The sequence below is a fragment of the Seriola dumerili genome, unplaced genomic scaffold, assembly GCF_002260705.1.
Source record: "Seriola dumerili isolate Sdu_G_001 unplaced genomic scaffold, Sdu_1.0 BDQW01000565.1, whole genome shotgun sequence".
NCBI lineage: Eukaryota > Metazoa > Chordata > Actinopteri > Carangiformes > Carangidae > Seriola > Seriola dumerili.
The window spans coordinates 1,347,456-1,369,185 of NW_019174820.1; the positions used below are offsets into that span (position 1 = coordinate 1,347,456).

The window sequence follows — 21,730 nt, forward strand, 5'->3', positions numbered from 1 at the left end:
GTACCAGTCAGCTGATTCCTGAGACCCACAGGCCAACCACGCCCTGTAGGCCTCCTTCTTCAGCCTGACGGCTTCCCCCACCCCTGGTGTCCACCAGCGGGTACGGGGGTTACCGCCACGGCCGCAGCTTGCAACAACCGCCTCAACAATAGCAGAGCGGTACAAGGCCCATTCGGACTCAATGTCCCCCACTGCCCTCGGGACACGATCGAAACTCTGCCGGAGGTGCGCGTTGAAAATCATCTTGACGGGTTCTTCCGCCAGGTTTTCCCAGCAGACCCTCACAACCCGTTTGGGCCTGCCAGGTCTGCGCGGCGTCTTCCCCCGCCATCTGATCCAACTCATCACCAGGTGGTGGTCGGTTGACAACTCTGCTCCTCTCTTCACCTGAGTGTCCAAAACATGCGGCCACAGGTCTGATGATACGACTACAAAGTCAATCATAGACCTGCGACCTAGGGTGTCCTGGTGCCAAGTGCACCTATGGACGTCCTTATGTTTGAACATGATGTTAGTTATGGCCAAGCTGTGATTAGCACAGAAGTCCAATAACTGAACGCCGCTTGGGTTCAGATCGGGCAGGCCGTTCCTCCCCACCACACCCTTCTAGGTCACGCTGTCATTGCCCACGTGAGCGTTGAAGTCTCCCAGTAGGACAATGGAGTCCCCTTTCGGGGCACTTTCTAGCACCCGTCCCAAGGACTCCAAAAAGGGCGGGTAGTCTGAACTGCTGTTCGGCGCATAAGCACCGACAACAGTCAGAACCCGATCCCCGACCTGAAGGCGCAGGGACTCAACCCTTTCGTCCACTGGGGTAAACTCCAACATACAGGCAGAGAGCCTGGGGGACACCAAAAAGCCCACCCCGGCCCTCCGCCTCTCACCCGGAGCAACTCCAGCAAAGAGGAGAGACCAGCCCCTCTCAAGGACTTGGGTTCCGGAGCCGACGCTATGTGTCGAGGTGAGGCCGACTATATCTAGCCGGTATCACAAGCTCCCGCTCCTTCCCCGCCAGAGAGGTGACGTTCCATGTTCCAAAAACCAGTTTCCGTAACCGAGGATCGGACCGCCAAGGCCCCCGCCTTGGTCTGCTGCCCAATCCACAATGCACCGGATCCCGCTGACTCTTCCTGCAGGTGGTGAGCCCACTGGGAGACGAACCCATGTAGCCGGTTCGGGCTGGGCCCGGCCGGGCCCCATGGGCCAAGGCCCGGCCATCAGGAGCTCGTCCACGGGCCCCAACCCCAGGCCTGGCTCCAGGGCAGGGCCCCGGTGTCCCTCCGGGCCGGGTACTCGGGTTCTTGATATTACTCATCATTAGGATCTTCTGAACCATTCTTCGTCTGGCCCTTCGCCTAGGACCAATCTGCCTTGGGAGACCCTACCAGGGGCAAAATGCCCCCGACAACATAGGTCCTAGGGTAATGACCAGATGGACCATATGATATATAATTAACACTGAGGGTGACAGTTCTGTGTGATGAGTATTTTACTGTGTTCAGATCTGCTCTCTGCAGCCTGAAGCAGTCTGTGGTCACTGAAGGCAACACTCAACTCCATTAAAAACACTAAGTTATGAAAAACCTGCTGCTGAAACAGGAAACATGAAGACAAACATCAACACAAAGAGCTTTTCTCAACAGTCAGACGCTGCTCTTGATTTCAGTTTAATTATTTCATAATGCTAGAAAGGGACTAAGTGTGTTTACTAAGTATAAGAACTGCACTTAAGTAGAAGTTTGAGGAACTTGACTATTTTCTCTTCATGTTTCTACTCCACATTTCAGTGAGTAATATTTTACTTTTTACTGCACCACATTTATCTGACAGATTTAGTTTCTTCTAACTTTACAAATTCATATTTTTACAAACAAACTAAAACAGCTGCTGCAACATCCAGCTGAACACTATCAGTCAGTATTTAAGCTCCACCCCTCAACTGTCTCACCTCAGACAAACCAGGAAACAGTTTGTTCTTCGTCTGTAAAGAGACACAGACTGAAGAACAGACGATCAGATTCACCTTCAGACCAAACTAACAACTTCCTCTGAGAGAGTCCAGCTACAACACTGCTGCTTCCACCTGCTGACACTCCACACACTGAAGGTGAGTTTGACAAACACCTGGACTCAGAGTGAAAGTAAACCTCAGTGAAGTTAGTAGAGGGGGGAGGGGAGCCATGACTGACTGTACTTTCTATCTGTTGTGTTTTTCAGCTTCACTCAAGAGACTAAATGGCTTTCAGACCAGAGGAGGATCTCTGCTGTCCGGTCTGTCATGAGGTCTTCAGAGATCCTGTTCTTCTGTCCTGCAGCCACAGCTTCTGTAAAGACTGTCTGCAGAGCTGGTGGAGAGAGAAACCAGGTCGACTGTGTCCAGTTTGTAAGAGAAGATCTTCAAGGAAACATCCACCTTGTAACCTGGTGTTGAAGAACCTGTGTGAGGCCTTCTTACAGGAGAGAGAGCAGAGATCTTCAGAGGCTCTCTGCAGTCTGCACTCTGAGAAACTCAAACTCTTCTGTCTGGACCATCAGCAGCCAGTGTGTCTCGTCTGTAGAGATTCAGAAAAACACACCGACCACAGATTCAGACCCATCGATGAAGCTGCTCCACAACACAAGAAGAAGCTTCAGGAAACTCTGGAGCCCTTAAAGGAGAAGTTAAAGGGTCTTAATGAAGTTAAAGTGAAGTTTGATCAAACAGCAGAACACATTAAGGTCCAGGCCCGACACACAGAGACGCAGATTAAGGAGCAGTTTAAGAAGCTTCACCAGTTTCTAGAAGAGGAAGAGGAGGCCAGGATGGCTGCACTGAGGGAGGAAGAGGAGCAGAAGAGTCAGGTGATGAAGGAGAAGATGGAGGCTCTGAGCAGAGAGATAGCAGCTCTTTCAGACACAGTCAGAGCCACAGAGGACGAGCTGAGAGCTGAAGACGTCTCATTCCTGCTCAGCTACAAGGCTGCAGTGGACAGAGTCCAGCAGCGCCCCCTGCTGGAGGATCACCAGCTGGGCTCAGGAGCTCTGATAGACCAGGCCAAACACCTGGGCAACCTGACCTTCAACATCTGGAACAAGATGAAGGACGTGGTCTCCTACAGTCCTGTGGTTCTGGACCCAAACACTGCTGGTCCAGATCTCATCCTGTCTGAAGATCTGACCAGAGTGAGACAAGGAGAGAGACAGAAGCTTCCTGACAATCCAGAGAGGATTAGTTCTTACTCCTGGTCTGTCCTGGGCTCTGAGGGTTTTAACTCAGGGACTCACAGCTGGGACGTCGAGGTTGGAGACAATACATTCTGGGGACTGGGAGTGTTAGAGGAGTCTGTCCAGAGGAAGAGAGACATATGGTCTGGATTATGGGTAATATGGTTTGATGAAGGTAAATACTCAGCAGAGTCACCATCAGCTCCAGTCATTGATCTCTCAGTGAAGAAGAAGAAGCTCCAGAGGATCAGAGTGAATCTGGACTGGAACAGAGGAAAACTGTCGTTCTCTGATCCTGATACTGACACACACATACACACCTTCACACACACTTTCACTCACAAGGTGTTTCCATTCATTTACACTGAGGATGAAGTGAAGGTGTTACCACTGAAGGTCTCTGTGACAGTGGGACAGAGCAGTTAGAGATAAAGAGGATGATTATATTTATAATGTTGTTTATTTCTTAAAGGGAAAAGTCAGTGAATTTAACCTCTCAAACTGCACCTGTCCTCCTGCTGTCTCATTATTCCAAAGCTTCCTTTATTTTTATTTCCCTTTTCTTCTTCTGTAGTTTCACTATTTGCTTCTTCTTCTTCCAAACCTACAATCACCATCATGGTCGTATCCCTCCTCCACTCAGACTAGTTCTAAGTTACATCCTTGTTTATTCAGAGTCTTAGAAAATATTAAACATTTGTCTGAAACTTTGTCTTAATTGCTGAGTGAAGTCTTGAGTAATGGCTAAAAAGTGTTTTCTGAGGTCACTGTGATCTTTGACCTCTGACCACCAAAGACAAATCAGTTTGTCTGTGAGTCCAAGTGAACATTGATGCTAAATTTGAAGGGATTCCCTCAAGACTTCACTGAATAACTGCATGTTTGATCAGCTGATCATTGATCAGATTCAACAAATAAAACAACATTATTTTCAGTTCATTCACAGTTTTTTCTTATTTTTTTTTCTCTTCAAGGTTTCTGAGCGAGATATACACAGGGGAGAAACTAGACGAGAAACAATAGTCAGAGAGATAAGTGGAGAAAGTTTTGGAGTGAGATATGAGAGGGAAAGAGAAAAGGAGGTGTCAAAGCTGCTCAATTGTTCAGATGCTTTGCGATTTTTCATTATTATTATTATTATATTATTATTCAGGTGTGAAATGGAGTTATCAATAGAGAAAAAAACCAAGCTCCATTTTTTACTTCGTTTTTTCTTTTCTAAAATAAGGCACTTTAAGATGCATATTTTTTCAAAAGCTCTTACTTATTACAGTGCTTATTTTAACTGAAATGGGAAAAGATCATTAGATTTTTATTAGAGAAGTTATTATTATTTGTCTATTTATAAAAGTCTTTAAAAAAAAACAGTGTTTGTCCTCAATATTCAGCGACCAAATTTTTTAAACATAAAGAAATATATATGGAGTTTGGCATATTTGTCAAACCCACAGCACTTCCGGTTTGGGAAACCCGGGCTCGTGAGGAATACGCACCATTCAGTTCAGTGAGTGACACAGTGATAAAATACAACTGGAGCACCGGTCAAACACTCAACGATTCGGTTAACGAATCATTTCTATGAAGTGACATTAGTTTTGACCACCGCTTTGCACATTTCACTTCTTGTTCGTCTCTGGAAACCATGAAATGAAAGGAGTGAGACATCCTTCTTTTTAACTCCTCTCTGACGTACTGCTGACGTCGAGCTGTTGCCACGTCATCCGACGCTCCGTCACCACCAACAACATCAAACATGGCGGCGTCTGTGCGGGAGAAGCAGACAGGTCTGTCAAACTGATTTTTCTACCGTTAACGGTTACTTTTAGCGGCAAACGGCGACGTTACCGGGCTGCGGGGAGTTCTAACGACCCCGAGTCTGAGCGGAGAGGTTTACTCAGGACTGTCAGGCCTCTGACCAGCTAACTAACCGCTCTACATCCCTTAAACGAGCCGCCGGCTGAACTGATTAACTCATGTTTCAGTTTCACTACAGAAACACAAAACTCCTAAACTTTCATTCCACACTCAGACTAGTCAACAAACCAGACTGCTTACTAACTTAGTAAGGAGTGACCGGTTGCTTAGCCCGTGAGCTAACAGTAAAATTAGCAGGTTGAAGCTAGCCTGCTGCTAACCGTGAATAACGCTTTTATTCCGTGGAAATGTTAAAAGTTTGAAACTATCTGAGGATTTCTAAAGTTGACGGACGTCTGAATTAATATCTGGCGCCTTCAAACTGTCGGGAAAATGTTGTGGTTTCAGAATATATGTTTTATATATTGTAGTTTTTGGCTTCAAATTATCAATCAGAATACGATACCTACTCTCAAATCTGTCCAGATGAATCCAGACAAGGTAAAGATTCTTCAACAGCCAGTTTCAGATCTGAGATTGTGAAACCGTCATTCTATTGTGAAAACGCAGAAAATTGAGATTTCACTGCTTTCATTCACACCTAGACCACATTGGACCAGGTCTAGATCAAAACTGCTATGTTTAGACTTGTCAAATCTGGACTAGATGAATCCAGAGAAGGTAAAGACTGTTTATAACACAATGTTAAACCTACTGTTAATGTTATAACAAAATCAGATCAGATCAATGATATTGATCCCACTTAGGAAGGTGTCAGTGCAGCAGATGTACAAAAACACATACACATAACCTTAAATATGTACATTACATATACATTATGAGGATCTACTATATATAAAATGAAGCGTGAAAAAATTTGTATTGGATTTTGTGTTTGAGCTTATGTGCTCTCATGTATGTAAGCGGCAAATTCACATACTGGAGAAGCTACAACCAGAGAATAGTTTTTTAGATGTAGATTTTTGCTTGATAAAGATTAATTAACTATTGCTGATGATTAATTAATTTCTGTTTGATTGGCTAATTGATTACTCAAGTAATGATTTGTTTTTGTACCTGCAGTCGCTCTGAAGCGAATGCTGAACTTCAACGCTCCTCCTCTAAAGAACACAGCAGCTGAGCCAGTATGGAAGGTAACACACACACACACACACACACAAATCAAAGCAGGGCCGACCTCAGCCTCTCAGCAACTTTTAGTTTGTTTCCTGAAGTCGTTACAGTCACTTACTGCGAACTGAGTCCATGTCCTGGTGTAATTGATCATTTTTTATGTATTTAACGTAGACAACTTTCTTGTGTGCAGTTTGTGTTAGACATTAAACACTGAGGACTTAGAGAGGTTCGGTGTATTTGACAGTTTCTATATTCTACAAAAGAAGGAAATATTTTTTGTTATTTTGTAAACTCTGCTAAACTATTACTGTGAGTAAGACTTTTTATGTAAGTCATGTTTCTGTTCCTGGACCTGAACAAAGAAGCTGCTTACTGTGTCTGGTTTCCTTCTTAGGTTGGAAAAAGTGAGATTTCCAGTCCATTTATGGTATTTTAATGTTCCAGCTTTCTCCATGTTGACCAGCAGAATGACAAGACTGTACTGAGGTGTCCCTCTCCTTGTGTGTGTGTGTGTGTGTGTGTGTGTGTGTGTGTGTGTGTGTGTGTGTGTGGTGTGGGTGTGTGTGTGTAGGTGCTGATATACGACCGGTTTGGTCAGGACATCATCTCCCCGCTGCTGTCCGTCAAAGAGCTGAGAGACATGGGCATCACCCTGCACCTGTAAGAGACTCACGCAAACCAACAGAGCTTTAACCCTTCAACACCTCAACCCTCTACAACTCAACCTGGTGTGTGTGTGTGTGTGTGTGTGTGTGTGTGTGTGTGTGTGTGTGTGTGTGTGTGTGTGTGTGTGTGTTCAGTCTGCTTCACTCAGACAGAGATCCTATCCCAGATGTACCAGCCATCTACTTCATAATGCCCACAGAGGAGAACATTGACAGGATATGCCAGGTACTCTGACACACACACACACACACACACACGGTTTTATCCTTTCATTTTGTCAAATTGTGCTCTTTAATAGCAGCTGAATTAGCTATTAGCAGCTGTTTGCAGTGGATTTACAGACAGGTGTCACTGTATCACTGTGACACTGAAGAAAACTTAAAAACATGAGGATTCTGAATGAAGTTCTGCAGTTGGAAGAAGTGTCTTTTCTCTATAATTTCTTACCGGATTTATGGACATTTATTCTAGATGGGCAGTGATATATATGATGTCCTCAGGAAGTGGGAGTCACACTGAATCTAAAAATGTGTGTATCACGTGTGTGTGTTCAGCTGTGACAGAGTTATAACTCAGAGAAAAAGTGTGATTTTTAGTCTCACCTCACAGTTTCAAAACCTGATCCTCATTTTGCGTAGACTATCATCTCTGTTTGGGGTCCTGGTATAAGATCCTGACTGTGTGTGTGTGTGTGTGTGTGTGTGTGTGTGTAGGACCTGAGGAACCAGCTGTATGAGGTGTACTACCTGAACTTCATCTCTGCCATCAGTAGAAGTAAACTGGAGGACATCGCCAGTGCTGCTCTGGCTGCTAACGCCGTCACCCAAGTCACCAAGGTTACCGTGGTTACGCTTGTCATTTCATAGGCTGATCGGTGGGAACATTTAGTCTGGATTCTCATGTTTTAGATTAACACCACGCAGAGAAACTTCAGTATTTTAGTATCTGATTATTTTATGATTTATTGTCAGTGATGTGTTATAATGTGAGTACCTGTACCTTCAGTACGAGGCACCTTATTGTGGCTGTTTGATAATTGATCAGCTGTTTGTGTGTGTGTGTGTGTGTCTCTGTCTGTGTGTGTGTGTCTCTGTCTGTGTGTGTGTGTCTCTGTGTGTGTGTGTGTGTGTGTGTGTCTGTGTGTGTGTGTGTGTGTGTCTGTCTGTGTGTGTGTGTGTGTGTCAGGTGTTTGACCAGTACCTGAACTTCATCACTCTGGAAGACGACATGTTCATCCTCTGTCACCAAAACAAGGAGCTTATCTCCTACCACGGTAACACACACTACACACACACACACACACACACACACCGTATTGATGAAATCACAATGTGGTCAAGTGCAAGTGTGATTAAATGTGTCACAACAGACTTTTATAAATGAAGCACTGTGATGCTACATAGACGCCCCTGACTTACAGCTCCTATCTTAACTGCTTGGTAACCATGGTAACCAGGGTTAGGACCTGATTTAGGACAATCCCAGATGAATAGTTCCTCAGTTGGTGTTCCTGTCCTAACTGGAGACAGGAGAAGTTCTTTACACAAACTTCCTAACGCCACAGATTCTTAAAACCACAAATATAAAAACTTCAATTAAAACGCAGGAGAAGAAGAAAATCTGGAGCTGTAAGAAGAGAGCGGTGTTGGTCTTTAAACACCATCCAGCACAACCACAACAATGTTCCCACAACATAAAGTCAGTGTTAGTTTACGTTTGTACATGAAGCCAACAGCAGTTCAGGTGTTGGAGTTGATGTTCACCTGCTTTCCTTTTTATATTCATATGTTCTTTATTTAAAAAGATAAATGATTCACAACATCTTAAAAAAAACAGGAAAGAAAGAAAGAAGTGTTTGGAAAGAGAAAAAACATTTTGTCCTGAACAAAGAAAAACAGTCGTGTTTGATCATGTCAGTGTTTGTCTCACCTGCGTCTCACCTGCGTCTCACCTGCGTCTCACCTGCGTCTCACCTGCGTCTCACCCGTGCAGCCATCAACAGACCAGACATCCAGGACACAGACATGGAGGCCATCATGGACACCGTCGTGGACAGTCTCTTCTGTTTCTTCGTCACTCTGGGTGAGTTTGTCTCTGGCACCAGCAGCTCGTCTGCCAGTGTTCGTCACGTGGCGACCGTTATCTGTCAAACACGGAGAAAAGAAATAGAAGCTTAGTTCAAAAACAGACGATCCCAGATCATGTTCTGATATGATATTGATGAATTCTAAATCTATAATGGACTTTGCTCAGATTGAAAGTATTTCCTTCCAGCTGTAAGTTTTCACCTCACCTGCTCTGCTGTGGAATCAGTGAACACAATAACACCTCATGTTGTCTGGTTATAAGGTCCTGTACATTCTTTACCACAGATGTCATTGATTTCTTTATAGTTTCAGGTATGAAAAGTCCAGAAAACACTGAAGCCAGTGACGATAAGACACTTCATGTTTGGTGCCTCTCAGAAACCAACAGAGATGAAATAAAACATACTAGAAGACAAAACAATAATAATAATAATAACTTTATTTATATAGTTATATTTTTCAAAGAGTTACAAAGTGTTGTACAAACATAAAAACAAGTTTAATAACTCAAGATAAACCAGATAAATCTGAAATGTCACGAGCTGAGAACTGAAGCCAGTCAGATAATTTTGTGTTTGCTTGGATAATGAGGGATGAGGGTTTTAATCCAGAACAAGGAAAACCGGTTCCAGTTATTTGTGAGAGGGTCGTAATCACCTCTTGTCTCAAAAGGAACAGTCTCATCTGACGGCTCATTTTAGGAAATGGGCTTTTAAATGGGCTCAACAGCAAAAGTTCATGAGGATGTTTTGGTGATTTTGTTTTTTAGAGGCACCTGTGACATTCAGAAATATCCCTCTACCCAACTTTTATTCCTGCTGTTGGAAAAGATGAGAATTAAGTTTTGTGTAGATATGAGTCATTATTCCTCTTGGTCTAGGTCCTTTAGCTCTGACCCACGTGGGACCCTGTGGAGGTTTTACAAGCTGATCTCACCTTCAAGTAAAGAATGAGAATAAAACTTTATTTGTTTTAAATTGAAGTAGTTTTTAATTCTGGTCTGAGCAGCTCAGTGTTTGTCAGTTTGTTCCTGTTCCACTCCACTAGATGGAAGTGTTCACTTTAGTTTCCAAAACTTTTTTAAATCAGGATCAAATCCTCTTTCAGAAACAGGAGCAGATTCTGTTGATTTAAGAGTCAGTTTTTAATTTTTGAAACAGAGAAGTTTGATTATTTTAAACCAGATCAACTTGTTGAATGACCCGAGTTAGTGTGTGTAACATTTTATATTCATTTATCATTCAACCTCTCACACAAACCGTAACGTCTCAGTGGAAACAAACATCCGTCCGTCATTTCTCTGTAAACTGTCTTTAATCCTTAATTCAAGGATTCTTTTTAATTAAAGCAGGTGAAGCTTTAGTTCATTTATTCTAAATATTTCAATAAGATGAATCTTTATTTAAAATCTGTTGCGTTGTCGTTGACCAGGTGCGGTGCCGATCATCCGCTGTCCCCGAGGAAATGCGGCGGAGATGGTCGCCGCGGTGAGTTCATGCTGACGTGTTGAATCAGTCACATTTAACTCAGGACGTTGTGATAGAATAAAGTTTTATTTTCATCCAGTCACAAAGGATACAAAACTGTTTTAATGTGAGAAACATACATCTCTACAGCTGTGTCTTTAATATTCGTGATGACATCAGAGGCGTACTGCAGATGTAATACTGCTATTGTTTTATGATCTTCTCAATCGAACCTCTACAGACTTTACTGTGTGTGTGTGTGTGTGTGTGTGTGTGTGTGTGTGTGTGTGTGTGTGTGTGTGTTGTAGAAGTTAGACAAGAAGCTCCGTGAGAACCTGCGGGACGCCAGAAACAGCCTCTTCACCGGAGACAACATGGCCGCCGGACAGTTCAGGTAAATCAGTCACTGTGTGGCTGTCATGAAGGACAAAACTCAGACCCCACTTCCCATGATGCATTGCTCTATTCCTGCCAGGTCAGACATGGGCTCTGTGTTTTAATTACACTTTTTTTTCTTGTCCTCTCCAGTTTCCAGAGGCCTCTGTTCGTTCTCGCAGATCGTAACATGGACATGGCCACGCCCCTCCACCACACCTGGACCTATCAGGCGCTGATCCATGATGTCCTGGTGAGCTGTCTGTCGCCTGGTGTCTGTGCACATTTTGTATTTATACATAGAAAACCTCTAAAATTAAAACAGTAATTATCACAAACAGTTAATTCTGAAGCTCTTCAACTCTTCCCTCGTTCTTTGTAGAGACGGACTGAAACACATTTTATCTGGCTGACATTTTGTTTTCAAATATGTTTTATTGAGCCAAAGAAAATCATAAATAAAATGAATTGTCGTACCAGGGCTCCTTTTCATAATAGAAAAGAATTACAAAATTATATTAATATACATCCACATTTATAAAATATAATATAAGGATTGTCCTTGGGATTTCTACAAAGAAACTGAGAAGTAAAAACAAATAAATTAGTACACAAGTAATGAGGTATTTACTTTAGATGAATCTGAATCTAAGAGTAGCAGCACAACTCAGCTGAGGTAGTCCAGATGTGGTGGTTTTCTACCTTGATCTTCCGTCTCAGATTTCATTTTCTTTTGCTGACATTTTATTGTCAAGTTTATTGCCAGTTGTTGTGAGTCGCCACCTGTTCATCAGATTTGATCCTCAGCACAATCAGCGCCTCTAAAACGTCCAGATTTCACTCATAAAGTGTCATTCAAGAGTAAGAAGAAGAACTTCACTCGTCTGCAGTGAGAAACAACAACATCACACAAACACACACACACACACACACACACACAAAGTCACACAGAGCCCGAGTGCTGTCAGCTTGTGAGGTGCTGAGGTAAATACTGACAGCACTGGAATGCAGAGTTACAAGGATGTGTTATATAACATGTCATCAACACACACACACACACACACACACACACAGAGCCAGAAAAGACCAGGAGACTAAAATTTGGTAAATGCATCACAAAACCCATCAGTGTTAACGAGTCATTTAGTCTCATTTTCATCCTTCACGACTAATTCTCCTTCAGACTAGAACATTTCAGCCACTGTGTTGAGTTCATTCTATAGCCTGATCAATACTGGATCAATACTGGATCAATACTGGACCAGTACTTGATTTTTGAGGTCTATACATGTCTGTATCCATGTATATTCATTTTTCATTAATTGATAATATAAACAATTTTAATGATCCACTACTTTTCGTTTCCAAAGTGTTTTCTCGTCCTCATTCATCCCAGTCCTTTAATGCTGAGTATCTGCTGATACTGAGTCCAGCCTGACGCATGTATTTCACTAAATGATGATCAAATATGTTGAATTATCCACTGAAGGTCCTGATTCAGACGGAGCTGATCAAACTTAAATCATTGATATGAGAGAAAGAGAGAAGACGTCTCCCTCTGTTGGAGCTAAAGAAACACACAGAGTGGAGCGTCTTCCCTCACAGATGATCTTTGGTCGAGTACCGTTTCATTTTGATGTGTCACTGAGTGAATGTTAATCAGTGACAGCTGATAAGATGTTTGTCAGCAGCAGTTAAACGTGATGAGATGAGACTTTAAACAGCCAGAGAAGCTGTTAATGACTAAATGTCCGTCAGAGGCTGCTGGTGTAAAATGTGTGAGTCTGTTTGATTCGATAGTGACATCGTGTGAAAGAAAACACATTTTCCTACTTTCTGGGAAATAATGACACGTGAAGTTTGAGGCTGTGAAGACGAGTTAAACAGAAAGATTGCTTTCTCCGTAATCCCACCAATAACAGGATTCAGTAAAATACAGATCCTTTCAAATATGCCTGGACTGACCCTGATACTGATCCTTAAGATTAACTCGGGGAAAACTGTACATTTTTTAAAAGAAGACAAAGATATTACTGAAATTTTTTTTTAAATGCAAAAATAGATTAAATTAGCTGATACCATGATTTTTAGTATTTCTGTACTGACATTTCTTGAGACCTGTTCCACTCCCTTGTGTCCCTTGTTTTAGGAATTATTTAGAAATAAGTGTCAGCAGCTTGGAACACGTCAGAAAGAGAGAGAGAGAAAACCTCGATTTGTTTTGGAAACAGGTGAAATAAGCTCACTCCATTTTTAGATTTTTTAAAAAGCCCTCTGTTCATTCTTCCAGATCCAGAGTCCAGACTCTGATCTGGTTTCTGTTGTAGTCTGGTCTTGCCAACTCCCCGCTGCGACACTGGTCCAGATGGCAGCGCCATCGCTCGTTGATTGCGCCCTCTCCACGTCTCTCCTCTCTTTCCTATAAACATGTCAGAGTCTGAGCACAGCCGTCTGCCACCCAGCAGGGGATGGGATCCCGACACTAAATCTACCCTCTCATCCCTCTGCCGTTACCACGACAACGGCGATATTATGATCCGCTGTCGGTTTTCACTGTCTGGGACGAGGATCTGTTCCCCTTCAGCCTCTGTCAGGATTCACTGTGGTGTAATTAGTGGTGATGTGCTGGAGTTTATCCCAGATATCTTAAACACAGCAGCGAGCTCGGGGCTGCTTCTGCTGGTCTTGGATCATTATATGATCATCATTTCACGCAGGGAAATATTATACACAGAAAATGGCGTCACTTGTGGTTTTATGACGAGCTCCATCACAGCTGAGTTCACGCGTCAGAGATCACAGCACCTTGACGTCAGGTGCAACAAATCATCCAATCCCACAAAGAAAATGTGTTTTCAATTTTTTTGCGTCTCCTTCCAGGACTTCCATCTGAACAGGGTGATGATGGAGGAGGGCGCGGGGGCGGAGCCATCGCCTGCCGGTGCCAGACCAAAGAAGAAGAGCAGGAAGACCTACGACCTGACGGCGGCTGATAGGTTCTGGCAGAAACACAAGGGCAGGTCAGTTCATGGAGAGGAAATGACTCTTTTGGAAACTCATTCGCGGTTTAAGCAACTTCTTATCTTATCTGATTTGAAACTGCTTTGTGGTTTTGGAGTGTTGGTCAGAGAGTTGGACAAGACATTTGACATCAGTCTGTGCTTATAACAGGCATTTTTTGTTATTTTCTGACAGTGTATAAACGATTAATCAAATTATTTTGATGAATCAATGAATTAAAATAATTGTTAGTTGAAGCCCTACTTTCATTAGCATTGATACAGGCCTTAAATATTGGGTTCTTATCATTATTTGTTTTGCCAGTAGGGAGGATTTTATAGCTTTTATCTTTAAAATACTTGAATGCTAAAATTAGCATATTAGCATTTTCAATTACCTCAGACTTTGTACCACCAATGCCTTAAGGTTTAGTTGCAATAATGTGAGATTCAATTAAGGGATATTTTATTTTTTTATATATATATCTGAATCTAGGTTTTATCAATGAAGAATAACCTGAATACATCTCAGTAATCTAATACGTCTTCATACAACAGCTCCTCATCTCACTTAACCCCTGACACGGTGACTATATCCATCGTGTCACACTAAGACAAGTTGAATTGAGGGCAACTGGATTTTGCTGTAGATACTTGAAGATGCTTCAAATCTCATACAAGAGGCTTCTCCAGGTTTAAAGAACTGAACTTGGATAAACATGGATAACCTGGATGAAAGAGAATTTAGAAATTAGAAAAAAATATAGATTACAAAAATAATTCGATGTATATATTTTCCTTTATCCCTTTGATCATCTGATGACCCTTCAGATTTATTGTGGATGGATTTAGGGTCTGAGGTTGTTGAGCCATATTTTGTTTTTGTTTGTCAGGATATTATACTTTATATTAACTGACAGATCAAAACACGTTCCACTTCCAAAGAGACAAGGATGCCCGTTGTCTCTGCTGTTATTTACTTCATTACATGAACTATTGGCTACATACAAAAGACACTAACTGAGAAGATGATAAGATACGTCTATATGCTGATGATATTGTACTGTTCGTGACAAAACCTTCATCGCCTCTTCTCAGATTACTCCATACACTGATCCAAATTCAAGATAATTCAGCTTTCCCTGTGATGCTGAGGTTGAGGGACAAACCCCAGAATGTGCAGCTGAAACCATAAAATATTTGAGAATTCAGGTTTTGTCCAAACTGAGTTGCAGTTTCCACCCTGTTCTCAGAGCCAAGTGAACAGGAAGCTGATTCTCCGGTTAGATTTCCAGTGTGTTACGTTTTTCACACTGAGGTTACCAAACCAGCAGGTGGCAGAAAACATCAGAACTGACTCAGTAAATGTCAATTCTGATGTGACTTTTGACTTTAATGTTGAAAAAACTTGTGAGTTTCCTGTTTAGATTTGGATTGTGCAGCGTTGTGTTTGTCTCTGTGTTACAGTCCGTTCCCAGAAGTGGCGGAGTCGGTTCAGGAGGAGCTGGACACTTACAGAGCTCAGGAGGATGAGGTCAAACGTCTGAAGAGCATCATGGTTAGACACACACACACACACACACACACACACACACACACACACACACACACACACACACACACACACAACATGATGATAGTTTGTAGTTAACATGATGCACCTAAAGTCCAAGTCTTTGACATGTTAATCTATTCACAAAGGTTTCTTAAGCTACTTAGTTAGTCAGGAACATCGTCGTCCACATTGTAGTAAATGTTTAATATCCCTGAGCGGCAGTTTGGCAATAAAAGTAAATACAAACAGAGCAAACACACACATACACACATACATAAATAAACACAAGTACAGAGATTAACACAAGCATCACTCATCAATAAAGCAGAGAGCGAAAAGAGCACTGTACACTACATTCACCCATTCACTCACACATTCATTCAGCACTTCTTTAATCACACACACACACCGATGTAACATCAGGGGAAATTTGGGGTTCAGTATCTTGACCAAAGACTCTTCGGCGTGCAGATTGGAGGAGCTGGAAATCAAACCACTGACCGTCTGAACAGTGGACGACTCGCTCTTCCTCCTGAGCCGCAGCCGCCTCTCCTATAGCTGTTACATCAGGCAAAACCTCTGACCTGAAGGAGGCACATTAACCTCACTGTGTGGAGGATGCTGGGAGCCCAATAGGACGGCCTGTGCTCTCCGCTTGGCTCTGACCTGATACAGATGGCAGAGGTCATTTTTCACACTAAGGTTACCAAACCAACAGAAAATTGACTCAGTAAAATAAATATAAAACACTTTCAACATTAAAACTTCAGTTTCCTGAGGCTTTGGTTCAGTCTCAGCACTCAGTGTTACAAACAGTGAAACAGGACAACTGTCAATACAAGAGCTCTGGTGAGGACAAAGAGCAGGAACACAGCGTCAACAAATAACATGATTTAAACGTAAATATAGTCAAAATAAAAGGGGAGAAGGCCTGGAGTCATAAGTAGACTACACATTCAGTAGTCTAGTTGCATTAGGCAAGAAAGACTCGCTGCGGCTTTTACATGTCACAAGGTTTTTCCCAGGTTCCTAAAGTCATGTCTGAGTCTCCAAAAGAGAGTCTGAGAGGTCACGTCCAAAGTGTCCGAGGACCCAGTGTGAAACTGAAACAACAGCAGAGCAGGATCAACGTTATTGCAAATGGTCTACTAATTGTGTGTGTGGCATGTTGTGTGTGTGTAGGGTTTGGAGGGAGAGGATGAAGGTGCCATCAGCATGCTGTCAGACAACACGGCCAAGCTCACCTCTGCTGTCAGGTACTGAACTCACAGACACCTGAGTCTACGAGTGTCAATAAGAAGATATAAAAACCATCTCAGTGTAGTTTTACATCTCCTCTCTCAGGCTTCTCTCTGGAGCTCTAGTAACAACAGGTCAGTGAGCCAATCAGAAGAGAGGAGGCTCTGAGCCTCTCTTCTGATTGGCTGACTGTTTTCTGAGTGATCCAATAAAAATAAAGCAGATTTCAGGTAAAAACACTCAGAGAAACCAAATCCTGCAAGGTTTGGATGGTGGGTCCAGGTGGGCGGGGCTTGGTGACTGCTTTGTTGTGACATCACAAAGTTCCAGAAGTCCTGACGGCTGGTTTTAAGGCTCAGTTTCTGAATACAGGCTGTGTGCATTTCTCTGTGGACTGAGGCTTTGATACTTTCACAGTATTAATATAGAAGCTAGAGCTGATCTATAATCACACTACACATGGACACACACCTTTACACTGGAGGAGCTTTAATGTTATGCAGAGGCAAATACTGTTACTGCCCTACAGCTTTTTGACAGCTTTACTTACTTTGCAGATTCAGATCAATAACACAAAATACAACCAACAAATAGATTAATATTGATTATTATTGGTTCAATTAAGATACTTCTTTAATGATTCACAAACTACCTGACTACAGTATCTGCAGTAATTAAAATCAGCTCCACCTTTACCAGCTGCAACATTAGAATGATGGAAATAGATCAATAATTATAATCCAATAATATATATTATATATTATTATTATTATAGGTCACCCTCCATAATGAGTACTGTCACTTTTATTACTCTGTAAGGACATTTTGATGCTCATGCTTTTCATCATTCTTGAATGCTGGACTTTTCTGGTGTCACTGCTTTTACTTCAGTAGAAGATCTGAGTTCTTCCTCCACCACTGGTGCCGTTAGATAAAAGGACGGATCAGTCTTTGTGCATCGTTTTGACTTGTTGGTCTTGATCTGTTTGGACTGACAAACAAACGTGGACTGCAGCTTCTCTCTGTTTTCCATTGTGGAATCTGTTTTCAGCTCATTAAGCTTTAAAAACAAAAACATGACGTCAAAAGGATTGTCAGGTTTAATATCTAAAGCTGGGTCACCTTAGTTGATCCTTGGACTGGTAGAATAAATATGGGAAAAGTGACTTTCACTGAAGTGCCCTGGAGGAAGGACCTACATCTGCTTCAGTGCAGCTGGTGGTCCTGAAGAAGACGTCCTCAGTGAAGCTCTGCAGAATAAATTAGGTTAAAAAGAAAGGCGATGCAGTGTTTCTACTTCTGTTGCCTTCAACAGATTTCTGTCACTTCGAAAGAATAAATTTCCATGACACTTTCCATGACAGATGAGTCAGAGCCAGAGAACATCTGATTAGATTTATGGTTTAAAACGCTTCATCATCCATCAACCCAACAACCTGTGTAAAATAGAACTGACAGCGATGTTGTTTTTGGGTGTAACAGCCAGCTGCAGGTTTGTTGAGTGTCGACTCAGTCCGACAGCCTTTTTCTCCGCAGATTAATATTTGAAGTTAAAGTATTGAGCTGTTTTCTTCTGATAAAGGCTTTTTTTTTTACATTGTGTTGTGTGTTTCCTGCAGCTCTCTGCCTGAGCTGCTGGAGAAGAAGAGGCTGATCGACCTGCACACCAACGTCGCCACGGCCGTGCTCGACCACATCAAGGTACAAAACATTCGCTGTTTAAACCCGTGTTTGTACAAAATTCATCCAAATACATTTTTACGTTTTATTTTGTGGCAATTTGAGCATCAGTGTTTGAGTGTTTTGTGATCCAGTTCTGGCTGTTCTCTCAAAGTTTTCAAGTCAAATACTTGAGTTTTTGGTTTATGTAAATAAACACAACAACACAAACATGCAGTAACCATTACACAACAGAGACAATCTGAATAGTTTATTCTGTGTACAGTTGACCCAAAACATAAAGACAACAGAGACTTTTTCAGGTGATGTGTATATCTGTGATGAAAACTATGTCAGTCATTCATCTGAAAACATGGGGGGGGGGGTCAACCTGTGATGTACTGTAGCTTATGGATGCCCAAAACATTCAGCTTCATGCTCAATGTTTTTACCACGTCATGTTGCTATAAATGCTCATCCAGTGTAAAGGTCTGTGTCCATGTGTAGTGTGATTATAGATCAGCTCTAGCTTCTATATTAATACTGTGAAAGTATCAAAGCCTCAGTCCACAGAGAAATGCACACAGCCTGTATTCAGAAACTGAGCCTTAAAACCAGCCGTCAGGACTTCTGGAACTTTGTGATGTCACAACGAAGCAGTCACCACCCTCAGCCACGCCCCAACACTTCAAATAGAACAAAGAAGAAGATGAAAATATGGAGCTTTATGCTAATATGACAGTGTGTGTTGTGTTGCAGTGGTGTAAGGGAACAGGACGGAGGTTGAACGCTGAACTGTGTTTTTGTTTTCAGAGTCGGAAACTGGACGTTTACTTTGAGTATGAAGAGAAACTGATGAGCAAGTCGACCTTAGACAAATCACTGCTGGACATCATCAGTGACCCAGACGGTATGAACACACACACACACACACACACACACACACACACACACACTCACACTCAGTGGTTATCACGATGCATTGTGGTGGATGTAGGAAGTCAGTAGAAACACATCATGTATATTAATATGTGTTTGTCTGAAGACGTTCACATACATCCCACAGAAGACTGACTGAACTGTGTGTAAATGTTTTTGTCAGCCGGGACCCCAGAAGACAAAATGAGACTGTTCCTCATCTATTACATCACGGCTCAGCAGGCTCCTTCAGAGGTGAGATGACACAGTTTATACAGTTTATAATGACAACAAGAAAAATCAAGATGATTTAAACAAACACACACAAAAATCATCAATAACAGTCGAAGCCGACACTGAGTCACTGCCACCACAGGAAACACTCACCCTTTAACTGAGGGCTAATTTTTCTGCCATGTGCTCTGTGTCTGAATCAATGGATTAATCTGCTCCATGTCACAAGGTTTTTAAAAGATATCTCGTATGTGAGAGCGACCGGCCACCTGCTCTTCCTTCAGAGCAGCAGCTCTTCTCACAAATCTCTGAACAGCTGAAGTTCAAAAAGCCGTTCCCATGTGTAACCTGCTTGATGTGACAGCAGAAGAATCTGAGAATATGTTGTTTATTGTCAGCACTGTGCAGCCCTGACAATAACTCCTTTAACCGCAAACTAAGTGTAACTAATAATATCCATGAGTCAGGTCTGGCTCTTTCTTAAACTGGCATCTCGCCGCCAAAATCCAAATATTTTTCATGTCAGAAAACGTGTTTTCACTTTAAAACTCGCTCCGGCTCGTCTTTGTAATCGTCCAAAAATCTCCGAAACCTGAGCGTCTCCAAACCGCCGCGGTGATGGATGTGGACGGGCCGTCGTCAGGAGTGTGTTGTTGGAGGTGTCATCATCGCGTTTGACTCGGAGCGAAGCGAACTGAGACAAACGACCAGTGTGAGTCACCAAACCACCCCAGCTCCGGCTTAACCAAAACCGTCACCACTTGGCTCTGACGTCTCAATTGTTCTCTGAGAGTTCGACCACAGGACGACCCGCAGGAGGAGTCGACTTTCTCACCCCGGACACACAACAAGAACACAAACACAACACCACTGAACTGAGATCAGCAGCGACACAGAGAGGGAGACGGTCAGAGGGCAGAGTTCACTGTCAGAGTTTTTATATTTCCAGAGACATGGTGACTTTTCTCTGTATGTGGACAACCCAAAGCTCACAACACTTTACATTAATCTGATGGAAATTTAAATTGGGTCTCATGTGTGAATAAGCTCCCTGGTCACTTATATATATATATATATATATATATAACTGAATGACAACAGATTAACTTAAAGGCAGCAGGTCACATCACTGTAATTATTATTATTCAAAGCAGTTTAACAAACTATGAAACACAGTGAAAGAGCTGATTTTAAGTTGTTGCGTAACTCGATCTGATCGGATCAGTTTATGAAACTGATCTTTCCCCTCGTGGTGCGACTGCAGCTGAAGAGGTTAAAAACAGTTTGATAATAATGTGATCAACTGTTTCTCTCTGTGTTTTCAGTGTTCATTCATGTCAACTAATAATAAAACAAAAGTCCCAACTGAACATACTGCAGGGGTGTAAATTAACTTGTATCTTAATCTGGTACATCTCTTCTCTCTGCATGAAATCAGTGTTTAATGTCTTTCTTTTAAAGGACCCTGCTGGTAATGTTTCAGGCTTCGGCACATTAAAGTGCAGAAACTTTCCTGAGGATCAGATCAGCTTATTTTCAGATTGATTTGGTTTCACTTCATATCAGTAAAAATCTACATAAAGAGGCCGGAAACCTTTGTGAACTTCGGCTGCCGAGAAGCGTTGACAAGCTGCTGTCAGAAACTCAAACCCAGAGGACGAACGTGGACGTTGTGAAAGAAATCATGTGAATTTGATTATTTCTTGCATCGAAGCGGGTTGTCGTTCAGCACGGAACTCAAATCTCAGGCTCTCCGTGCTGTAAGAAAGGTAGAGGGAGGAATAATGAGAATATTGAGTATTTCATGGACTGTGTAAGAACCTGTGTGAGAGCAGAGATTATTCAGTGGGGAGATGGTGACGTGAGGGTTTGTGGTAAAACCTCAAACTGAGGAAGAAAACTGCGTCCCCGGGGGAATCTGGAACTTTCTGTGATCTTCCTGTGGTTAGGGGTTTCCTTCAAGGAACAAAACAGGGACACGGAAGAAAGTGCAGGATCTGAGGACGGGGAAATTAAAACCACACCACGACAATGCTCCTATTCTTCTGTGAAGTGAAGAGATGGAGCAGCTCGCCTCCGAGCCACACAGACCTCGAGCACCGTCGCCGTCAGGGTTGAAGGGCAGGAAGTTTGAAAGTTGTTTTAGTCACATTATTGTGTTTAGTTTCTATGTTACGACGAGGGACAAACATAACGTCAAATGCAAGTTTTGTTTAGTGTAACTTCTCAGAGGAAGAGAGAGAGAAAAGAAATGTTTCTAAAACTGCAAAAAACAAGAACTAAATTAACTCGATTTGAACTTCACTTCTCTTCACATGACGTTTTCTTTCCAAAGTC

The 21,730-nt window shown here is 42.4% G+C and overlaps 2 protein-coding genes across 2 annotated transcripts in view; both read left to right on the forward strand.

Annotated features, from left to right (window-relative positions):
* Positions 1-1,992: 1,992 nt before the first annotated feature.
* On the forward strand, positions 1,993-3,770 carry LOC111236121 (nuclear factor 7, brain-like). Its single transcript, XM_022764733.1, has 2 exons — positions 1,993-2,107; positions 2,218-3,770. Exon 2 carries the CDS (start codon positions 2,236-2,238, stop codon positions 3,628-3,630), a length of 1,395 nt encoding a protein of 464 aa, XP_022620454.1. The 5' UTR covers positions 1,993-2,107; positions 2,218-2,235; the 3' UTR covers positions 3,631-3,770.
* Positions 3,771-4,938: 1,168 nt separating this feature from the next.
* The window catches only part of scfd1 (sec1 family domain containing 1), a 31,333-nt gene continuing 14,541 nt past the window's right edge, over positions 4,939-21,730 (forward strand). The window contains exons 1-16 of the mRNA XM_022764703.1: positions 4,939-4,988; positions 6,142-6,212; positions 6,767-6,855; positions 6,996-7,086; positions 7,575-7,697; positions 8,047-8,134; positions 8,854-8,943; positions 10,380-10,435; positions 10,723-10,808; positions 10,943-11,042; positions 13,670-13,809; positions 15,256-15,346; positions 16,526-16,599; positions 18,202-18,283; positions 19,055-19,151; positions 19,344-19,414. Of these exons, the coding sequence (XP_022620424.1) occupies positions 4,958-4,988; positions 6,142-6,212; positions 6,767-6,855; positions 6,996-7,086; positions 7,575-7,697; positions 8,047-8,134; positions 8,854-8,943; positions 10,380-10,435; positions 10,723-10,808; positions 10,943-11,042; positions 13,670-13,809; positions 15,256-15,346; positions 16,526-16,599; positions 18,202-18,283; positions 19,055-19,151; positions 19,344-19,414 (1,380 nt within the window). The 5' untranslated portion in view covers positions 4,939-4,957. The remainder of the gene's footprint in view (positions 4,989-6,141; positions 6,213-6,766; positions 6,856-6,995; positions 7,087-7,574; positions 7,698-8,046; positions 8,135-8,853; positions 8,944-10,379; positions 10,436-10,722; positions 10,809-10,942; positions 11,043-13,669; positions 13,810-15,255; positions 15,347-16,525; positions 16,600-18,201; positions 18,284-19,054; positions 19,152-19,343; positions 19,415-21,730) is intronic.

Excerpts from the sequence above, each read along its gene's own strand:
- LOC111236121 (XM_022764733.1), top strand. The coding sequence starts at position 2,236 with ATGGCTTTCAGACCAGAGGAGGATCTCTGCTGTCCGGTCTGTCATGAG.